This window comes from Capra hircus, chromosome 25 (genome assembly GCF_001704415.2).
Source record: "Capra hircus breed San Clemente chromosome 25, ASM170441v1, whole genome shotgun sequence".
NCBI classification, from domain to species: Eukaryota; Metazoa; Chordata; class Mammalia; order Artiodactyla; family Bovidae; genus Capra; species Capra hircus.
In genome coordinates this window covers 22547108-22568110 of record NC_030832.1, presented here as the reverse complement: position 1 = coordinate 22568110, position 21003 = coordinate 22547108, and the positions used below count along the sequence as shown (strand labels likewise).

Genomic DNA, 21003 nt, shown 5'->3' with positions numbered 1-21003 from the left:
AGGCAAATTCTTTACTGTCTGAGTCATCAAGGAATTCTAGAGGAAATTGGGGCTTCCTTCGCAGCTCAATCAGTAAAGAATCTGCCTCCAACGCAGGAGACCTGGATTCTATTCCTGGGTTGGGAAGAACCCCTGGAGACGGAAATGGCAACCCACCCTGTTATTCTTGCCTGGAGAATCCCATGGACAGAGGAGCCTGGCAAGCTACAGTCCATGGGGTTGCAAAAATCAGACACAACTTAGCGATTAAACCACCACCAGTGGAAAATGGAATCACGTAAAAATGGAGTTTTCTGGGTTTCTCCCCCAACCCTGCTTTTATGGCCAATGGAGAATGTGTATTAATTTTCCAATGCCTTACAATCAGGTCATTATAATATTTGGGACAAGTGATGTGGCATCTGGTCCTAAATAAATGAGGCTGCAGATTGGGGTCCTGGTAGGGGCCCCAGGTCTGAAGAAGGGCTGCTTGAGAAGGAGGCCCCAAACCATCTCCTTGGGTAAAATGTTTTGGGGTAAAAATATATTCTGCTTGAAATCTGTTGATTTTTCTTTAAAATAGAAAGCATCCCTAAGGGCCTGCCCTCATTCTTAATGAGTCATCAGAATACACATTTTTGGCATTCCTTCCTGTAAAAAGCAGCTCTCTTTGCCATAAACAGCCATATCCCAGCAATAATATTTTGGGAAGCTAATGATGATGAGTGGGCCCCCGGAGTCAGAGTGTCTTACTGTTGGCTGTCCATTTTGCTTTAGAGGTTTGTTCTGAAACAATACATAAATAAAGGCAAAAACACCCCCACCCCCCGCCATCCCAAGCCCAATAAGGAACAGTAAGGAATAATTTTGAAAACGCTGATCTCAAGTGTCAGTTGCGGAGCACATCTTTTGACTTTTCTGTCTGATGTACTGCGTGTGGAGGACTACATTGCCACAGTCTGGAGAAAGCTGAATGTCCCCATGGCTTTCCCACTTGGCAATGGGCCTGGGGCTGGCCTCAGCCTGTTCATCTGCAGTGCTGCTGGTTGGACCTGGGGCTTTGCTGGTGCTGTAGTGTGTGACTTGGCCACCGCTCATCAAAGAGCAAGCTCTAGTCAGGACTGTCCCCTCCTCCTGCACATGGAGTCAGCCTTTGAAGGATCTGAAGCTTCACTATAAAGCCAGGGGCCGTTTTGGCCTCTGGGAGGGTATTTGACAATATCCGGGGACAGTTTTGATTGTCAGAAAGGGGCAGTTGGGTGCTACCAGCATCTAGCGGTGGAAGCCAGAGATGATGCTGAATGTACCAATAGTGCACAGGACAGCTGCCCCTAGCCCAGAATTATCCAGCCCAGTTGTCAGTAGCGAGAAACCCTGGTGTAGGTGCATGGGAACCTTTTCCATTTACACCCGAGAGCTGAAAAACTCGATGGCAGGACACTTTTCCCTGCCTACATGCAAACACTGCAGGAGAGGAGGCTGAGCTGGTTCCTGAGCCCCGCCAACCACTCATCTGTCTGTGTTTTCAGATTGAGCGGCGCCTGGACACAGTGCGCTCCATGTGCCACCATTCCCACAAGCGTCTCATGGCCTGCTTCCAGGGCCAGCATGGCACCGACGCGGAGAGGAGACATGTGAGTACCGGCTGGGACTCGGAGCCTGGCTCTCATGTCCCTGAGAAGCTCCTTGCCCTTTATCAGTTAATTTTTCCCAAGCAGCATCAGAAGGTTTGGCTGCAGGCATGAACCTTGTATGGCCACTCACACTCACGACTCGTGCCTGACCATAGCGTTCTTTCATGCTTCCCTGAGCTGAAGGCCCTGCTCACACTGAATTCTCTGCAGGTGCTTTTAAAGAGTGAAAGTGAAAGTGAAAGTCGCTCACTCGTGTCCGACTCTTTGCGACCCCCTGGACTATACAGTCCATGGAATTCTCCAGGCCACAATACTGAAGTGGGTAGCCTTTCCCTTCTCCAGGGGATCTTCCCAACCCAGGGATTGAACCCAGGTCTCACATTGCAGGCAGATTCTTTACCAGCTGAGCCACAAGGGAAGCCCTTTAGAGATTGTACTGTCAGTTAGAAATCCTTTGACAGCAGAAAGCTGAAAGCCTGTCTTGAATTATCTACTGCTGCTAAGTCACTTCAGTTGTGTCCGACTCTGTGCAACCCCATAGATGGCAGCCCACCAGGCTCCCCCATCCCTGGGATACTCTAGGCAAGAACACTGGAGTGGGTTGCCATTTCCTTCTCCAATGCATGAAAGTGAAAGTGAAGTCGCTCAGTCGTGTCTGACTCTTCGTGACCCCATGGACTGCAGCCTACCAGGCTCCTCCATCCATGGGATCTTCCAGGCTAGAATACTGGAATAGGTTGCCATTGCCTTCTCCATGAATTATCTGAGAAAGTAGAATTAACTGACTTACTAATTGAAAAGTTCAGTAGTTGGGATGACTGCAGGTAAGCCTTGGTCTTGACTTTCAGTGATGTATCTAGGACCTCAGTTTCTTTCCTTCTCTCCTCCTAGCTGCTTCAGTGTCTGCTTTATCCCTCATGGTGCAGGCTGGCTGCCAGCAGCCTCCACGGGCCACCTGCTTCTTTGTGCACATCCAACTGGAGTAGAGAGCATGTCTTGTAGTGTCCTTAATGGAGTGAGGAAGCTTCTTTTTTCCCATACCATTGGCAGGTAGAAGTCCCTTCCCATTGCACCGATGTGCGTTGGGTCACATTCTCCATTCCTGAACAACCTCCTCCCAACCCCCACCAGTTACCGTGGGTGGGGGTGAGTTTGGGTGAGGAGATGAGACTTGCTGGTTAGCTGAAGTTAATCACGGCTCACCCCAGTTTGGACTGTTGTCTTACCTCCAGCTTGTAGGCTCCATCAAAACCAGAATAGATCCTCAGCAGGCCTCAGGATGCTGTTATAAGCAGGAGGAAGGATGGGCTCTAGGAAATAATCCGATGTCTACTCCAGGGTACATTTGTTCAAAGCATCCCAGTCCCCATGTCCCTTGAGCAGAGCACAGCAGCCTCATTCATCAGGCAGTTCCCTCCTTAGCGTTACAAGTTCCCAGCCTATGAGCGTACTCTGACCCTTAGAAGCCCGTGTAACTTTAAAGTGGAAGTTTCGATGGCTTTCAGGGAAGCTATGATTTCCCATATTGTTTTATTTGTCACTAGATGTCTCATAAGAACTGGTGGCAGATGATCTGTGTCATCTCCTTTGATATTTCCTACACATGTTTCTGGCCAGCTTGCCATCAGAACCAGGCCCAACCCACTGGTCCTGCCACCACTATGCCTTCACATTTTCCTGCCACGGCCTCTGCTCTGCTCCCCTGTTAATACCATCCCCTAAGGGTCTTCCATTCATCTCCTTATTCTCGCCTTCATACTCCTTGGGGCCCCTCCTCTCCTCATGGCTCCTAACTAATGTGTTTATTCAGGCACCTGTAAACCATGTTGTCTTTTTTTTTTTTTTAATTAAACTTTTGATTTTGCATTGGAGTATAGCTGATTAACAATGTTGTGATAGATTCAGGTGAACAGCGAAGGGACTCGGCCATACCTATACAGGTATCCATTCTCCCCCAGACTCACCTCCCATCCAGGCTCCTGTATAACACTGAGCAGAGTTCCCTGTGCTCTACAAGTAGGACCTTGTTGGCACTTGTAAGCCATTTTCGATCAGCAAAATACTGCCTCCCCTGGTTGTCTATTTCAGCATGCATAACCTATTCTTCCTTCTGTGTTGACCTGTGAATTCCACGCCCCCTATTATGCAGTCCAGGGTATCTTATATTTCCTGCTTGTCTTATCCTCTCCCTCCCATAGCTGCTTGATTTGCAAGTCCTGTGATTCTGTCTGTGACTGTGTCTTGAATTCCTCACCTCCACTCCATCTTTACCACCTTCGCCTAAATGCAAGGCCCAATTACCTCTCATGTGGACTGTTCAGTCACTTCTTGAGCTACATTGTCTGCCTTTAATTTCCTTCTTTTTCTAGCCTTTCTTCAGTGTGATCACCAGAGTTGGTTTCCTCAAGTACAAATTGATCCTGGACTTCCCTAGGGGTCCAGGGGTTAAGACTCTGCACTTCCAGTGCAGAGGGCACAGGTTCGATCCCTGGTCAGGAAACTAAGAGCCCACATTCCATGCAGAGAGGCCAAAAACCAAACACAAACAACAGAAAAGTTGATCCTGTTATCCTTCTGCATGATTTAATATTTTATAGATTACACTCCATTTAAAACTGTTATAAAATATTGGCCATTTTCTCTGTGCTGTACAAAATATCCTAAAGTCCAAGCTCTGTAGAGGACTTGTGTGTGTTCACTCACTCAGTTGTGTCTAACTCTTTGAGACCCTATGAAGTGTAGCCCACCAGGCTTCTCTGCCCCTGGGATTATCCAAACAAGAATACTGGAGTGCGTTGCCATTTCCTTCTCTAGGGGATCTTCCTGACCTAGGGATTAGACCTGCATCTCCTGTATTGCAGGAAGATTCTTTACCACTGAGCCACCCGGGGAAGATGACTTGAGCCCATCATAATCTGATCAAATTTTCCTTATCAGTCTCACTATTTCCTGCTTCCTCCCATTCATGCCACAGGTCATTGCCCTTCACACAGAGCTGTCTTCTTGTTCCTTTGGTCTACTTTGAGACACAGCCCAGGACCAAGAATGGACACCAGAGGAGGGAGGGGTAGTTACAGGAGGCTTCCTGGAAGAGGCAGTAGCCTAGCTGTAAAGGAGAAAGAGTGTCAGGTGATGGCCCTCTTCAGGCAGCAGGGGCAAAGGTGTATCACCCTCATTTCTGAAACCTAATGCCTTAGCCTTCGTTTTCCAACCTCAAATCAAAGTGCCCAAGACAGGCTCTGAGAATGTCCATAGTCTGCACGTGGGAAGAGGAGTCACTATGGAAATGACAGGTGATAGGTGGCCATCAGATGTCAATCATGTTGAGAAAATCACAGCAGTCTCTCAGGCTCGAGGAAATACCAGAGGAGCCTCCCCTAGTCCCCGTCGAAAGCTTACACGCTTGGAGAGAGGCGAGAATTGGAGGGAAGAGAGCTGTAGCAGGCGGCCTTCTCAACCCAAACTTCTCAGCTTATATTGTGGGTCATACATGTTAGATCTGAAATTATTTTTGAGCAACTGGCGTGCCTTTTGTAAATTAGGACACCCTCAGCCGTCTCTGTGGAGGCGTCTGATGTGAGTAGACAGCATCTTCATTAATCAGCTCAAGCGTCAAATGAGCGGAATGTCTGTAATCTGGACATTAGGAAACGGGATTGTAGTGCTTGGGAGTCAGGGCATGGAAACCACAGCTTAGTTACAGCTGGGTACTTGAATGATACGTGTCAAAATAAACTCTTCTCTTTATGATTTGTTTCCCCATAGACCTCCATCTAGAGTTGCACAAAGTATATTTCTCTTCCTTATTGCGTTGAGCATACATTAAGTTCCCTTAGAAAGGCAGCATCACTAGAAGGTATGAATTCTCCTCTGTTGTGATCAAGCGTACTGCCTGTTTTCTTATAGCTTCCTAGTCTAGAAAGGTGGAAGCCAGAAGCGTCCCCTTGTGGGACAGATAAAGCCTGTTGTTCGTTTATTTGAAAATAACCTGATGGGGAAGGGAGATGGATAAACATATTTGTTGTTATTTATTTTAATTTATTTTTTATGTTATTTTGTTTCATTTTTGCTGCACCATGCTGCATGTGGGAACTTAGTTCCCTGACCAGGGATTGAACCCATGACCCCTGCATGGAAGTGCACTGGACGGCCAGGAAAGTCCCCATTGTTATTTATTTTTAAATTTAAATGTACTGTTTTGAATGGGCTGTCCATTTACATGGTCAAAATCCATAATATTCAAGTGAACGTAACATGATGTCTCTCCCAGCTCTGTTCCCTGGGCACCCAGTCCCCATCTCCAGGACCACCAGTAGTAGGAGTTTCTTGTATAGCCTTCCAGAGAAATTCTATAAGTATGTTGAGTGGACCCCTTTGAAAGCAGGAAAGGCAGGTGCTGTGCATGAGGTCGAGGCAGAGCTATGCTACAACAAGGTGAACCCTGGATTTTAAACGTGAGTGCTCTTCCTACTTGGAAGGCAAAATGACATGAGGTACTGCAGCATTGAAAGCATTTTTTATTAGCAGTTTATGGTGTTATAACCAACACCATATGTGCAGCTGTCCTGGCATCTTCTGCCCGTATTCTGAGATAAACCACCAGCCAGGTATGGACAGACTCTGAACCGGGGCTCGGGCCATCAGCACCAAGGTCTGGCTCCATGCCCTCACTGGGGTGCCTGGTCAGGCTTCGTAAGCGCCCTGGGCTTCCCATTTCCCAGCCACACTATGCGAACATTAATCAAATGACCCTTACGGTCATTTCCAGCTGAAAAACCAATCTCTGATAGGAACAGAAATGGTTTTATGCTTAAAAATCTTTTTTGGATATTTAGCTTGATATTTTCAAATTTTTAACTGAAGCAAAATCTTTATGATTACAGCCAATGTAAGAGCCAGTTTAAGAATGAGTATTCTAGCAGTTTTTGAAATTTGAGCAGTTCATGGCATTTATTTGCCATGATAATCAGAGGGCATGATCTGAGTCTTATGTCCCATGTCCCTAGTGCGTGGGACATAGTTTGCTCTTGATTAATCAGTAATTATAGTAATAGCAACAACAACAGTTATAATAGCAGCTTACATCTACTAAGTACTTACCATGTGGGGGGTTTCTTGACCTTGATATATCTCCTTCAGTCAACAGACAGCCCTAGGACCCTTGTACTGTTAGCCCTAATTTCCAGGCATGAGGAAATGAACACAGAGGTTAAGTCAGACAGTTGATACCTTTGAGACCAGAGTCTAACCCTAAACAGGTTTCTCTTATCTGCGCAGTGTACCTGGAGAAGAAAGCAATGATTGATGATCTGACGCCGGTAATTAAGAATGGGTGTCAACTCTAATGAAAAAAAGTAAAACCCCATTGTCTTCTGCCTTCCAGAAAAAACTCCCTCTGACAGCTCTCGCTCAGAATATGCAGGAAGCATCAACTCAGCTGGAAGACTCTCTCCTGGGGTAAGAATTGACTGCTATCAGAAAGAGAGCCGAGCGCCCTGTGGGTTGGTGGGAGTGGGTGGCTGGGGGGCGGCCTCCTGTGTGACCAGAGGGACCATGAGCGTGATGGCACGGCCCATCTGCCAGGGGATCAGCTCAGGCGCCAGGGGAGGCCCCTGGGATGCTAGAGAATCTTTCTTTTAATAGAAGCAGGGATTGATGCTACAGAGGGCCGATAATGAAGTAATTGATAGGTCAGTGTTTATTCTGCTGAGCCTGTCAGCTCTCTCCTGCTGTAACATGGGCCCTCCTTTCTCAGCGGGGTATGACCTTTGGACTTTTCAGCCCATTTCCAGGGTCTGCCATGCTCTGCGCCCTGTAGTTCTCTGTCGTTCTTTGAAGGGCACTGCCTAGGCCGTGAAGACAGAAAACAGATACAGTGTAATGAACTTCACTATTATTTTCTAGCAGACACAAACCAAAATAGAATAATGAACTTGATGTATGTTTTAAATGATTTTCAGAGTGCTTTTGAGAATACTTGGTTGTCCCCTGATCCAAGGGCCTAACCTTTCAGTGAGTCGCCACCTCACTGTTTACGCACATCCCACCCCTGCATACACACAGTGTACCTGAGATAGTCTTGTTCATTTTAAAGAACAAGCCTGTGGACTCATGCCCTAATAAATTTATAGCATTTTTAAGGCTCTATCGTGGAGCGCCCTAAGGTGTTCCCATCGTGGGGAGTGTGGAGCTGGCTCTGTGGGCTTTGGGGGCCAGATTTAATGGATGTACTTGTGTTGTCGGGGCATCTTGTTTTTTAAAGGAAGATGCTGGAGACGTGTGGAGATGCTGAGAATCAGCTGGCTCTGGAACTCTCTCAGCACGAAGTTTTTGTGGAGAAGGAGATTGTGGACCCTCTGTACGGCATCGCAGAGGTGGGGGCTTCAGTGGGGGCTGGGCAGGGAAGGTTCGCTTGTACCTGAAATTTTAATAATCAGTGCTTTTGATGTGTTTGCTTCTTTTTGGATATAAGGGGAGTAAGCGGAGGGTACAAAATCCTTTGCCTAAAGAGAAAAAAACATTTGTAAATAAAGATTACAGTTTCAAATGTTAAACTGAAAATCCTGGAGCTCATCCCACATGGTGTGTTGGTGTGTTCTTCTTTGCAGGTTGAGATTCCCAACATCCAGAAGCAGAGGAAGCAGCTCGCCAAACTGGTGTTAGACTGGGACTCGGTCAGAGCCAGGTAAGATAAAGCCGAAAAATAACCCATAATGCGGTCTTCCATGACATCCCCGGTAACCATCCCCCTCCTCAACACAGATAAAGACCACTGGGTGGACAAAGCAGAAGTCTCCGCAGACTCACACACCTGACTGACTGAGTCACAACCCACTTACACCTGCTTTCCGGCCCCATTCTCCCAGTGGGATGGTGTTAGAACACCCTGCTGTTAATCAACCAACAGTGAAAGGAGACAGGAAAAAGAAAAAAAACCTAAATGTATTCAGGGAAGAAGAGACAGTTCTAAGAAAAACTAAGAGCCTTGCTCTTGGAGTAGTGGAGTGTAGGAATAAATAGATCTGTGACCTTAGCAACTGCGAAGGGTCCCACTGTGTCAAGATACACTCGTGTGCTTTTGATTATTTTTCGCAGTCAAGGGATTCTGTGCTCCACTCCATCCTAGAACAGGCATTCCTTCACGTTGCACGTGCTTGTGGAGAACAGACAGGACTCAAGGAAGGGAGTAAATGGTCCTTGCTTCCCAGAGCATAGTTTCATTTGTTAATTGTCACATTTTATCGAACGTCTCTTCCCCTCTGACCTTCCTCTCATCTGCACTTTCCTGTGGTCTCTTTTCCACAAGATGAAAGCACTGCGGAAAGGGGAACTCGGTTTCCTTCCAGATAAAGGGAAAGAGCCTGACTGTAAATTCTAAAAACATGTAAGAAACTGCTTACGTTCTGCCAACAACCAGAAACAGGAAGAACTATATCTGAAGCTGTGTCTGCAAACAGATTAAAAAGCACTTTTATCTCTAACTCATCAATGCAGACCTTGTAATCTATTGTATACTCAAATGTTTTACTGTATCAGAGAAAACATCATGCAATACATTCAGAAAAGCTGGGAAAATAACTCAAAATTCAGTATAATTAACTCAAAAATAAAAAGAAAGAAATGCTGTGCTCAACAGGGAGGAACTAAGTAAAACCAAGTAACCATCCCAGAGGGCTGGTGTCAAGTGACCTGTCTGTCAGTGCTCCGGGCTCCAGCCTCAGCTCCATCCGTGAGGGCATTTGTATTGATGATTCATATGAGAAGCATGGGGATAAGGGAGATGGCCCTTGTAGGCCCAATCCTTTCTTATACCTTATACGGGGATTGACAAGCTTTTTCTGTTAAGGGCCAGATAATAAATATTTTCAGCTTTGCCACCCAGATGCTCCCTGTTCCGGCTACTCAGCTCTGCAGTTGTAGCGTAAAAGTAGCCCTGGGCAATGTGTAAATGCATGAGCAAGGCTGTGTTTGAATAAAACTTTATTTGCAAAACAGGTGGTTTTGCCGAGCCCTACTTTGTTAATAGTCGTCATTGCACTCTTGTGAACTAGATGTGGTTATTTCTGTTTGGCAAATAAATGGAGACACAGCCACCATTTACTGACTTTCTGTGTGTCAGATGCTTTTACCGCAGATTGAGAGAGTCTGTAACAGGGCTGCATTTCCTTGTTTCTAAGATGCCATGGAGTGTCAGATGCACCACTGATTTAATACCCATCTTCAAGAGGGAAATGAAATAGAAACACCACTGTATTAAATGTACAAATCAATTGGTAAGACACATCCTGATATAACAAATGTTGAGGTGATAAAAGAGACATCTAGGAATTAACACGTGGTGAAAATGGTGATTGCCACCACCCACCAGGTGCTTGCCACATGCCAGTTACACATACGTGATATGTCAGTTCTTCGATTCTCGCACCAGTCCCTATCAGTTTGCCTGTTCATGTTTTCAGCAGACATGAAGTAGATCTTTACTGTGAATCAGACTCTGTCGGATACTAAATGCAGAGACCCTTCAGTGAGGGTTGTTGGGGGAAGGGGGTTAGGAGGTTATGTGATGTCTCCTACTTTGAGAGGAGACTTGTATTGCGGAGACAGGAGGGATGTGCACATGGCATGTCTGTGACTCGCTTTGGCCCTGAGACATACTAAACAGCAGAGCTAGGATTCTGAACGCAAAGTCCATCATCATCTTGCCATCTGTGTACGTGTGATTAGAATCTTGTGGCCAGAACCAGTATCAGGGAGTGCAGGCTGCCCAGTGGTAGATTTTTGCTGAAGAAAAGGAAGACTCTTTTTATGGTTAATTGAACAAAGCTGTGAGTCACTCTTGCTGGAGTTGGTTGAGCAATATTATAGATGCCTACCTGCCCGCAATTTACATCTGCAACACACATATCCTGTAGGAGATTTCAACACTGATTCTTCGTCCTGCGTTTGTGGCCCCATTCATTTAATGATGAGAAGCTGAAATAGATGAATATTTCCTTGTTAGTTTTACTTATTCTTGTTGTTTTTCCCTAGAGGAAAATGGTAACAGCTAACATCAAGTGGGACTCCATCACATGCACACGCATATACACATATGTTTGTTCTCTCCTTTGTTGCTTAGGACATTTCTGGCATGCAAATGGTATTTGTTTTCTTAGTTTTGCAGATGAGACAACCTGAGGCACAGACAGGTTAGACCATTGCCCAAGGTCACACAGCTCATGAAGGCAGAGCCGAGCTTTAGACTTGAGCCTATCAGACTTCAAAGTCAATGCTTTTTCCATCGCTAGCTTTGCTTTAGCAGATTTGCTGAAGCCTCGTTGTGGAGGAGGGCACCATATCAGGAGCATGAAAGAGTGGGGCAGAGCCTTTTGAGGGCAATGCAGTCATCTGGGAAGCTGGATAAGTTGCTAACATGGGTTCTCATCTGCATCCTTATAACATCCATGTTTAAATTTGAAGTGCTAGAACCTTCCACAATAGCAGATATGTTCATATTTAAAAAGAAGTCAAAACACACTTGAAAACCGAAGAGAAGTTTTTTAGAGTGTTATTTCCCATGCATCGGCCCCCCCACCGCCATGACTATTGCTGTATAATTTGGGGGAGGGGAGTCCTTTTGACTTACTATGAAAGGAATGTAAACATTCCGCATTATGTTTCAGATTTGCTGTAGCTGTTGTCTTTGGAATATTAATCCTTACAGGTGATTTTAATTCTTAAAGTGCTTTCACTGCTATCAATTACTAGTTCCATGACTGAAGTTCTGGCTTTCACTTGCTGAAAGTAGTCACAGGTCAGGACAGTTGTTGGCAGTGTTATAAGGGGTCCTGAAGAGCAGCAACGGACCCCCAGTGGCACAGGGAACGTTCCAGATCAAAGAAAGAGAACAAGGGGGTATTTCATGGCGACCATCCCGAGACTGGACGCTAGAGGAAGAAGTTCCATGGACTGATTTCCAGCAGTGGGGCTCTCAAGAGACAAGGTGTGTCAGTTCTGCTCGGAGTGGACAGCTCCTCCCGGCACTGCGAGGGTCCGGTCCCGGCGGGAAGCCTGCGTCACTTCCACCAGTTTCCTCTCTTAGAGGATAAGCTCCTGAGAAGTTGGCATCCTAGGTACTGACACGCCAGGTAGAATCAGTTTTGGGAAAGGAATCTGTCTCTGCTAGATCCTCGACTCCATAAGATTGCGTATATACAGTGGCTTCTCAGATAATACCTACCCCTGTGTTTTTGTAGGTGGAACCAGGCTCACAAATCTTCAGGAACCAACTTTCAGGGGCTTCCATCAAAAATAGATACCCTAAAGGAAGAGATGGATGAAGCTGGAAATAAAGTAGAACAGTGCAAGGTAGGAAAATTCCCTAAGGAATGTGTACTTAAATCAGTCTTTTGGTTTCTGCAAGTGATGGATGAAAGGTCAAATATTGCAAATTATTTAATGTCTTATATAATTCCTGTTAGAATTCCCTGAATGATATTCAAGGTGGTTTCTATTTTCTTCTTCCTTCTTTATTTTCTAAGACTCTACATTGCTTTATAATCAGAATAAAACATTATTTTTTAAATTCAAGTAGGATATTTTTTAAAAACTTGATTAAAATGTCTAAGCTTATTTAAAACAAAGATTTTAATAGACATACCTATGACTGATTCATGTTGATGTATGGCAGAAACTAATACAATATTGTAAAGCAATTGTCCTCCAACTAAAAATAAATAAAAGAAAGAATGGGGGGAGATAAAGGGAGAAAACTATAGAAAAACATATCATAAAAATTATGGGCATTAAAATAATGCAGAGTAAGCACAAAAACAGAATCATATAGGTTTTCTAGAATGAATGCTATTATGTTTAAGGGTTGAATATATAGTCATAATATGTCCATAAGAAAGGGAAGGATTATTTTTAAGATGTTGCTAGGACAATTGGTTTCTCACTTGGGAGAAATATAAAATTTGTATCTCATAAATTAAATTCCAGGCTAGGTGGTTAAGTGATCTTATTCTCTATGCATTTATCTACGAAAATAGATGTTTATTCCAAATGTTATTTGAAGTGGTAAAGAAACAAGTCTTTGGTGAGTCTTAGAATCATGGCCTGAAACTTTTCTTCCTCTCATTATTCACCATTTTCCAAAACTGGCATTAGGACTGGATATTTTGGTTTATTCAGGTTATGCTATAATTCACTTTTCAAGATAGGAAACCTTGGACAATTTGCAATAAAACGACTTGTTGAAAATAGTATAGTGGGTAAGAATTAATACTGAAGTCATGCCATACCCTTTGCATTTAAAAAGCTGGGAACCACACAAGTGCTTCTGATAAAAGCCTCACATTGGCTTTTTCTTGTTTAGAGAGTTGTAGCTTTGCCATTGTCGTTCATATCTGGTCTAACCTAGCTCTCGGCTGCTGGTTCCTTATTGGAAATAAATTTGGCTGGCAGTTTGGGTGTCTGAACTGGTGCATTATGGGCTGATGTCTCTTCTCTGAACTTCCACACCATGGCTTGTCAGAAAGTCAAATGGTGAAAACTTAGGAAAATATTTTCTGTCTCCTCCTCTCTTTATGTTAACTTCCAGTTCCCTAAGATAGTTAGGAAACTATTTTACCTACTATGAAACTACCTACCATAAGGTAGTTTCCTAAGACATACGTTCTGCTTCACTGATTCTCTTGCTATGTATGATCTGATGTTTAATTAACATCGAGTTTTGAATTCCACTGACTATATTTTTCATTTTAAAGTTCTAATTCTTCAAGTCTGCCTTTTTTGATAGTGCATTATTCTTTTTTAATGTTTTCAGTCACTTATGTATGCTTAAGTCTTTGTTCATTTTGTTTTCTTAAATTTTCTGGGAGAGTTTCCTTTATGGTGGACTGTTTCTCCTTTATGGGGGACTGTTCTTCAGTTTTGTATCATGAGCTTATTTTAAGAGGGACTTTATCTGTGGGCCTTCTTGGGATTAGGAGTCAGTCTCTCAGAGAGTATTGCCAGCCCAGGGCAATTTTAAACTAAACTTTCTCATTTTAAGGATTTCTAGACCATACATATAATCAACTCAAACTTCAAACCCTCATGAAAGTAGATCTGTATTTGAGAACTCTCAGGGAAATGTTTTACTCTCCTAGATCCAGAACCCTATCCAAAACAGAAAGTATTACACTAAATATATATATATATATATATATATATATGAAATTCTATATGTATATATATGAAATTTTGAAATATGGATATATCCAATTGCCCAACTTATCAGTTTTAAGCGAATTTTTATGTAAGTAATTCATTTTGTTGTTGTTCAGTCACTAAGTTGTGTCCAGCTCTTTGTGACCCCATGGACTGCAGCACACCAGGCTTCCCTGTCCTTCACTATCTCCCAGAGTTTGCCTCAAACTCATATCCATTGAGTCAATGATGCCATCCAACCATGTCATCTTCTGTCACCCGCTTCTCTTGTCTTTTCTTCCAGTGAGTTGGCTCTTTGCATCAGGTGGCCAAAGTATTGGAGCTTCAGCTTCAGCATCAGTTCTTCCAATGAATATTCAGGGTTGATTTCCTTTAGTATTGACTGATTTGATCTCCTTGCTGTCCAAGGGACTCTCAAGAGTCTTGTCCAGCACCACAGTTCAAAAATCAATTCTTTGGTGCTCAGCCTTCTTTATGGTCCAACTCTCACATCTGTACATGACTAATGGAAAAACCACAGCTTTGACTATGCAGACCTTTGTTGGCAAAGTAATGTCTCTGCTTTTTAATATGCTGTCTGGGTTTGTCATAGCTTTTCTTTCAAGATTTCCACGAATTCTTTTAATTTCATGGCTGTAGTCACCATCTGCAGTGATTTTAGAGCCCAAGAAAATAAAATTTGTCACAGTTTCCACTTTTGCCATGAAATGATGGGATCAGATGCCATGATCTTAATTTTTTAAATGTTGAGTTTTAGGCCAGCTTTTTCATTCTCTTTCACCCTCATCGAGAGACTCTAGTTTCTCTTCACTTTCTGCCATTAAGGTGGTATCATCTGCATATCTGAGGTTATTGATATTTCTCCCAGCAATCTTGATTCCAGCTTGTGAGTCATCCACCTCAACATTTCACATGATGTACTCTTCATATAAATTAAATAAACAGATTGACAATATACAGCCTTGACGAATTCCTTTCCCAATTTTGAACCAGTCCTTTGTATGTTAGTTCACATATCAAAAGTATAAAACAGTATAAAGTCTTTCTTCCGCCCTTGTCCTTCTCCTCCTAATTCCCGCTGCTCCCAACAGGTAACCCCTGTTATTAAGCAAACCCTCTTGCTTTTTTTCCTAGAGGTATTTTTCTACAAACATGGTGGTAAAAATCTTTCCTCTCCCTCTTTTACACTTTTACTATACCAGAAGTAATGTTCTATGTTTCATGTCTTAATAAACCTTAGAGGTTTGTTATCAGGCCATACCTAATAAGATCAGGCCATAATAAGCGTACTTATTCTTTTCATCATCCCTGTGTATGAGCATACCAATCAGTTGATGGACATTTAGTCTGTGGCTGTGTCATCACGTTTTGCTCTCGGAGTTCATGGATATCAATTCTCAGATGCTGTTTGCTTTCACTTCTCTTTTCCTCAATGACGCATCTCTTCTTCCACTTACTCAGGATCAACTTGCAGCGGACATGTACAACTTTATGGCCAAAGAAGGGGAGTACGGCAAATTCTTTATTACGGTAAGCACTTTGCCCTGGCGAGACATGAAAGCACTGTAAAAGTTGAGTCATTCTAGCTTTTTTTTTGCAAAAGATGTCATTTTTGGTTTTGCTCAGCCATTGTGTGTATGTCCATCCAATGCTAACGTTACTTTTGTTTTTGAATGTGGGTCTGTTCTCAGTTATTAGAAGCTCAAGCAGATTACCATAGAAAAGCATTAGCAGTCTTAGAAAAGGCCCTTCCCGAGTTGCGAGCCCATCAAGGTAACGTAACCTGCGTGCTGGCCTGACGCCTCCTTCTTGCCGCTGCCACTTCCGCCTCTGTTCTTCTTCACCCAGCTCCTTTGCATGCGTGGCCTCTGGACAAACCTGCTCTGCCTAGGCGGGCACTGCTCCCCAGCACACTTTCATCTTCCCTTGCTGCATTCTCTAATTTCTTCCAAGCCCAAATTAACATACTAATGGAACATTCGCAGTTCTTCTGAAACCTTCAGTTGAAGAGAAAGCTGCACCCTTTGGGGGAGCGCCTCTTTTTCTGTCTTCTAAATAGGCTCAAAACCTTCTAGCCTCTAATTACCTTCTCCCAAACCCGTTATTTGTTCCATAGGACGTTATTCTGGCTCTGGGATTCCAGGAGCATACATTCTAGGAAAAAAGTTGGGGGCTTCCCAAAAGAAATTTTAGAAGCCGGTACCTGATACCACAGCATCAGGCATGTAATCAGTGTGATTGGGTCATGAGAACGTGACCACCTCATTCAGATCTTGTTCTCATCAGCACTCACTTTGCCCACTGTGTTCAGGCACATTGCTGATCCTACCCTTGAGTTATGAGCAGTCCGAGCTTTCCCTTGATGCTTAGTTTTGATTCTGATTCTCTCTGATTTGCTATCAGAGCGTCTCCCAGCAGAGATCAGTAAATGATTAGACACTGCTGTCCGCTTCAGACATGTTACATGCTTTGCCTTATGGTATGGTCCTGACATTTGGAACTTAAATGCCCCCAACAGAAGCCTTGGTCTTGAGCTTAAAGAGGATTAAGCCAGGCGCTGAGTGTGACAACTCTGTGATTGTGAAACATACACGTGTGTGCATGGGTGTGGCTGTGCTTACACACTGGCCCCTCAAGAATACCTCTCTCCTAAATATCAATAGTAGGCAATCCCAAAAGATAGTCTTTGTGCCTGAGAGTTGTTAGATTTCAGAATTAGAAAATTCTGTGCCTTGCCTGACCCTTTAGCCCATCTCCCATCTGATCCCATCGCCTCACTCTTGGGTAATGGGGTTGAGTCACAGTGCAGAGGAACGAAGCAGCCAGCGAACACTCAGCCTTGCAAGGGGCCGGCTCTTGCTGGTGAGAGCGCCAAGAGCCTGTAGTTACGGGATACCTCCTTCGCACAGTGCTCTACACAGGACAAAATAGTAAAGCTCACCATCTTAGCCTTTGAAGCCTAGTCTGGAAGGGTTGGCTAAAGGACACAAAAAAAGAAATTCCTTTAGCAGCTCCACTCCCCCCTTTTGAAAAGCTCCCATTCTATTTTTACCCAAGGCTATTTTCCCTGGAGAAGCATGTCAGAAAGTCAGGGGAACGGGCAGGGGCAGGCAGGCGTTTTAGAAGGGACGAGAGAAGCCGGTGTGTGGCGGGAGCAGCCATCGAAAGAAATGAGATTCTCTCTCTCTGAGGCTGCTGCCTTCGCCCAAGTCTTGCAGTTCAGCCCCTTCCACCTCTGCCTCCAATCTGCCTTTATCTTAGTTCTGTCTTCCTCTTCCTTCTTCTCTGTTTCTAGAAAGACTCAGAGTATCCTTACGGTAGGAAAAAGCTCAGCCTCCCACCCAGCGCCCTGGTCTTCCACTCTGGTCGTCTGACCTTTGTTCAGTACCTGCTTGGCCTCAGCATGGAGCCTCCTTTCATCACATTTTCCTTTGTTTTTCTGGGAGGCTGAAGAGCCTCCAAATGACTCCTTTCTATCGACCACCTCAATTTTCTAACCAGCTTCCCACCCATGTGCTATGTGGTCTAATTTCCACTTCGAATCACTTTGCTGTTAAAACCAAAAATGGAAAACAAAAAGCACTGCAAATCCCAATGGGCCAGTGATTCTGGATTGTCAGATTCTGGCGTGTGACGTGGCTTGAATGGGCTCTTCCTTGCCAGTTCCCCCACTCATTTTGTGTTTTCCACCATTGTTGGGGCTGTGTTTTCTCCACAGCAGAAACTGAGCCTTTTGTGCGATCCAGTCCTTGCTCCTGTGTCCTTCTGCCTCTCCCCTTCCCCACCTTCTTTCTCCAGGCCTCCACTCTCACCTGCATCTTCATCCACACAGCCTCAGTCTCAGGCGATGACTGGCTGTCGTCTTAAACTCAGCATATCTCAAGCAGCAAACCGATGCTCCCCCACACCAGCTGACCTTTTCCTCCACCTAGGCTCCTCGGGACCTCCTTTCCCTCAGACAATCCAGGTTTCAAACCTCAGAGCCCTCTTTCCCTTCCTTTCTGATGCCTCCTCTCCATTCCCACTCATGCCCCATCACCTGGAGCAAGAGTGTGGACGAAAGTGTCCGTTCCCAGACTCAGGATCCCTGCTCTCTTCTCAGCCCAAGTCCTCCTGGTCTACTTAATTCCTATCCAACTTCTAAGACTTTCACCACGCTCCCCTCCTTGAGAAGCCTTCTCTGACAACTGAAGCCAACAGTGAACACTTGCATCTCCCAAATCGCTCTAGCATTTATGGTCTACACCAGAAGTCGCAAACAGCTGTTTCTCATTTAAAAAAAAAAAATTTTTTTTTTTAAACTAATTGCCATCATTTAAAAACCCTAACAGTCCTAATCTCTGGCTTCTCTTGGAAGTTCAGAGGGTCTGATGATGCTGGATCTGCTTTCCCGCATGGTGACATGGGGCCAGCTCCCAGGAGCGGCTGCCGCCTTGGGGCAGATCACGTACGTGCTCCCCACCGGATCAAGCTCCTACGGCACCCCTGCACACAGTTATGTTTGCGACCCTTGTCTATACCATTTTTCTGCAGTGACTTAGCAAACACATCCTGTCTTGTTAATTTCTGTTGCCCGTTTACATGTGTGTTTTGTGTTCTCACACTCTGATCGCTCTCGTCCCGGGGAGTGGGGCTGGGGGGGTGTTCTCTGTGAACTCTGACCCAGCACTGCAGGTCTGTCACTTGAAGGGTCTGTCGTTGAAGGGGCAGTCCCAGTGGTAAAGTCTGCCTCTGGAGTGGTCTCTAAGCCAACGGCTCTCACAGCCATCCTCTGCCAACGTTACACCAAGGTGGGGATGGGACACCCTGTCCAGTTTTGACCTGAAAGTTCCGGCGGGGTCTGGAGTGTGCCCGCCCCTCAGCATCGCAGGGTCACGCACAGGGAGGTGATGGTAGCAATCATTTTCAGCAGTCCCTGGGTGATTCTGATGTCCTCCCCTCAACAACCCCACCCCCACCCCCCCACCCCCGCAGGGGAAGGTCAGCTGGCCCTCTTCTGCCTGTGTTGAGAATCATTGCTTTAAATAAAGGGACGAAGTATTTGAAGTAAGATCTGGCCTTTGAGTGGACTGTCCCAGAGCTCTGTCTTCTGAGAAGGGCCAGGCCCCCTGGCTGCTGGTTTTGTTCAGAGTTCCACGGACCAGGGCTGGGGCCCTCACCAGGGACAAGGGGCCTCCTGACAGTTCTGAGAGCGGCCACTGCCCTCCGCCCCCTCACCCCTTCCTTTAAGGTCCTAGGGTAGGAATTTATGTTGGCCCTTTCCAGTCCTGTATGATAATGCCCGGCTTGTGTTTACATTTTTAAGAAATTATTTCCTTTTTCAACTGAAGGAGTCGATTTCTTGTACCCTACTTGCTCTTTCCACCAAAGAAAAGCAGCCTTTGACCTCTGAGTTCCCAGGAGCGCCCAGGTCTCCGGGTTCTTGGGCTTTCCCTTTCCTTTCTGCAGTGGGCCCCTCCCCCCATCACGTGCAGAGCGGTGTCAGAGCCATGCTGGGGTAACACTGCCCACCTGGCATTCAGCATTTGAACAGCAGAGTGGCTGAAGGACACGTGTCCACATGCCGAGAGGAACCCTTCCTGAGCCACGTGTCCCGGTGGGGTCCCTTCCACCAGGCGGTCTGCTCTCTCTGGCTTCTGCCTGCATCTGCATCAGTGCTGGGCCTCCGCGGGCCCCCAGGCAGCCCGGGCACCACCACCAGTTCTTAGTTTCCCTGTGCATCTGCGTCGTAAATGCCTGTTTCTGTCCCCCCATTTTCTCGCTTGTCTTTCTGCCAAGCCGCCTCACCTCTTCCGTGCAATGAAGCAGCGCACGTGACCGGAAAATAATACACAGCATTGCTTTGCTGCTGTTGGCACAGACTCCAGCCTAAGCTGCCTTGTGGGGGCTGCGTTCTCTCCACTCAGAATCCTGGGCAGTCTGGGGGTCTGGCACCAAGAGGTGCTGCAGGTCCGGGTATAGGAGTTTACGGTGGCCCTCTCCAGTCCTGTTTAATAATACTTGGCTGATGTTTACAATTTTAAGAAATTACTTCCTTTTTCAATGGAAGGAGTCGATTTCTTGTCCTCTGGATAGAAAACCAGTGCTGCTTTGCATGGCTAGGTCAATTTCTTTTCAGTGAAAACTCTGTGTTCAGATAGGCTATTGGTTTTGGCCCAAGGCAGCCCACCCATCTTGGGTGCATGTTGGGCCAGAAGCCCCATTGCAGCTTCCACTGGGCATCTCACATCGGGCACCATGTGGGCGTGTCGGGCTCTGTTCCACAGGTCACCTTCCCAGCCTGGCACATACGTAAACAGGAAAGGACACGAGCAAGGAGGACACGTTTCCCCCTTTCTCAAAGCCTCAGCTACAGGCTGCTAAAGAAAAAAAGAAAAATCCCTTCTGGTAGTCTGGGGGAGGAAGTAACTTGGTGACGCCCGCAAGGCGGTCGAGTGTCTCACTGGACAGCTTGCTGCTCTAGATAAGTGGGCGGAGAAGCCCGCCTTTGGGACGCCTTTGGAAGAACACCTGAAGCGGAGCGGCCGTGAGATCGCACTGCCCATCGAGGCCTGCGTGATGCTCCTGCTGGAGACGGGCATGAAGGAGGAGGTGAGGGGCCCCGCCATCCCGGGCCAGTCTCCCCGGACCAGTGATTCTTGAACTGCATTCACTGTGACCACATTTCACGCTGAAACCCTGTCCATGTAGCCTTCTGTAGACATGGAATGAAAGAGAGCTTTCACAGAAAAATATTTACCTTGCCTACCTGCAGTACACTCTGCCTTTTTTTTTCTTTTGGTCCCATTTGATTATTTCATTTTACACTGTGGTCATGATTTGTGAAAGTGAATTTCATGATGTACTACTGAACCAGAGCTTATGTGAGCTTTAGTTTCCAATAGCAAGATTCTTACATTTGTGTAGTACTCCGTGAGGTGGGGGAGCATGGTATTTACATACTTTTATTTTATGAAATCCTTACCCCAGGTGGCGCTAGTGGTAAAAAAACAAACAAACAAAAAAACCCACCTGCCAATGCAGGAGACGTAGCGTTCCATCCCTTGGTCAGGAAGATCCCCTGGAGGAGGGGATGACAGCCCACCCCAGTATCCTTGCCGGGGAAATTCCATGGACAGGGAAACCTAGCAGGCTAGAGTCCATGGGGTCGCAAAGAATTGGACACAACTTAGCAACTTAACAACAAAAGCAAATAGCT

At 45.6% G+C, this 21003-nt stretch overlaps 1 protein-coding gene across 5 annotated transcripts in view; it reads left to right on the top strand.

Moving 5' to 3' along the window:
- The window catches only part of ARHGAP17 (Rho GTPase activating protein 17), a 96438-nt gene that overhangs the window by 43471 nt on the left and 31964 nt on the right, over positions 1 to 21003 (top strand). For all 5 annotated transcript variants that reach the window (XR_001917259.1, XM_018040527.1, XM_018040524.1 and 2 more), the window contains exons 3-10: positions 1509 to 1613; positions 6997 to 7070; positions 7876 to 7987; positions 8222 to 8298; positions 11849 to 11960; positions 15267 to 15335; positions 15497 to 15578; positions 20269 to 20396. Coding sequence is in view for 4 of the 5 variants with exons in the window: in XM_018040527.1 (XP_017896016.1) it covers positions 1509 to 1613; positions 6997 to 7070; positions 7876 to 7987; positions 8222 to 8298; positions 11849 to 11960; positions 15267 to 15335; positions 15497 to 15578; positions 20269 to 20396 (759 nt within the window). In the remaining variant the exon portion in view is untranslated. The remainder of the gene's footprint in view (positions 1 to 1508; positions 1614 to 6996; positions 7071 to 7875; positions 7988 to 8221; positions 8299 to 11848; positions 11961 to 15266; positions 15336 to 15496; positions 15579 to 20268; positions 20397 to 21003) is intronic.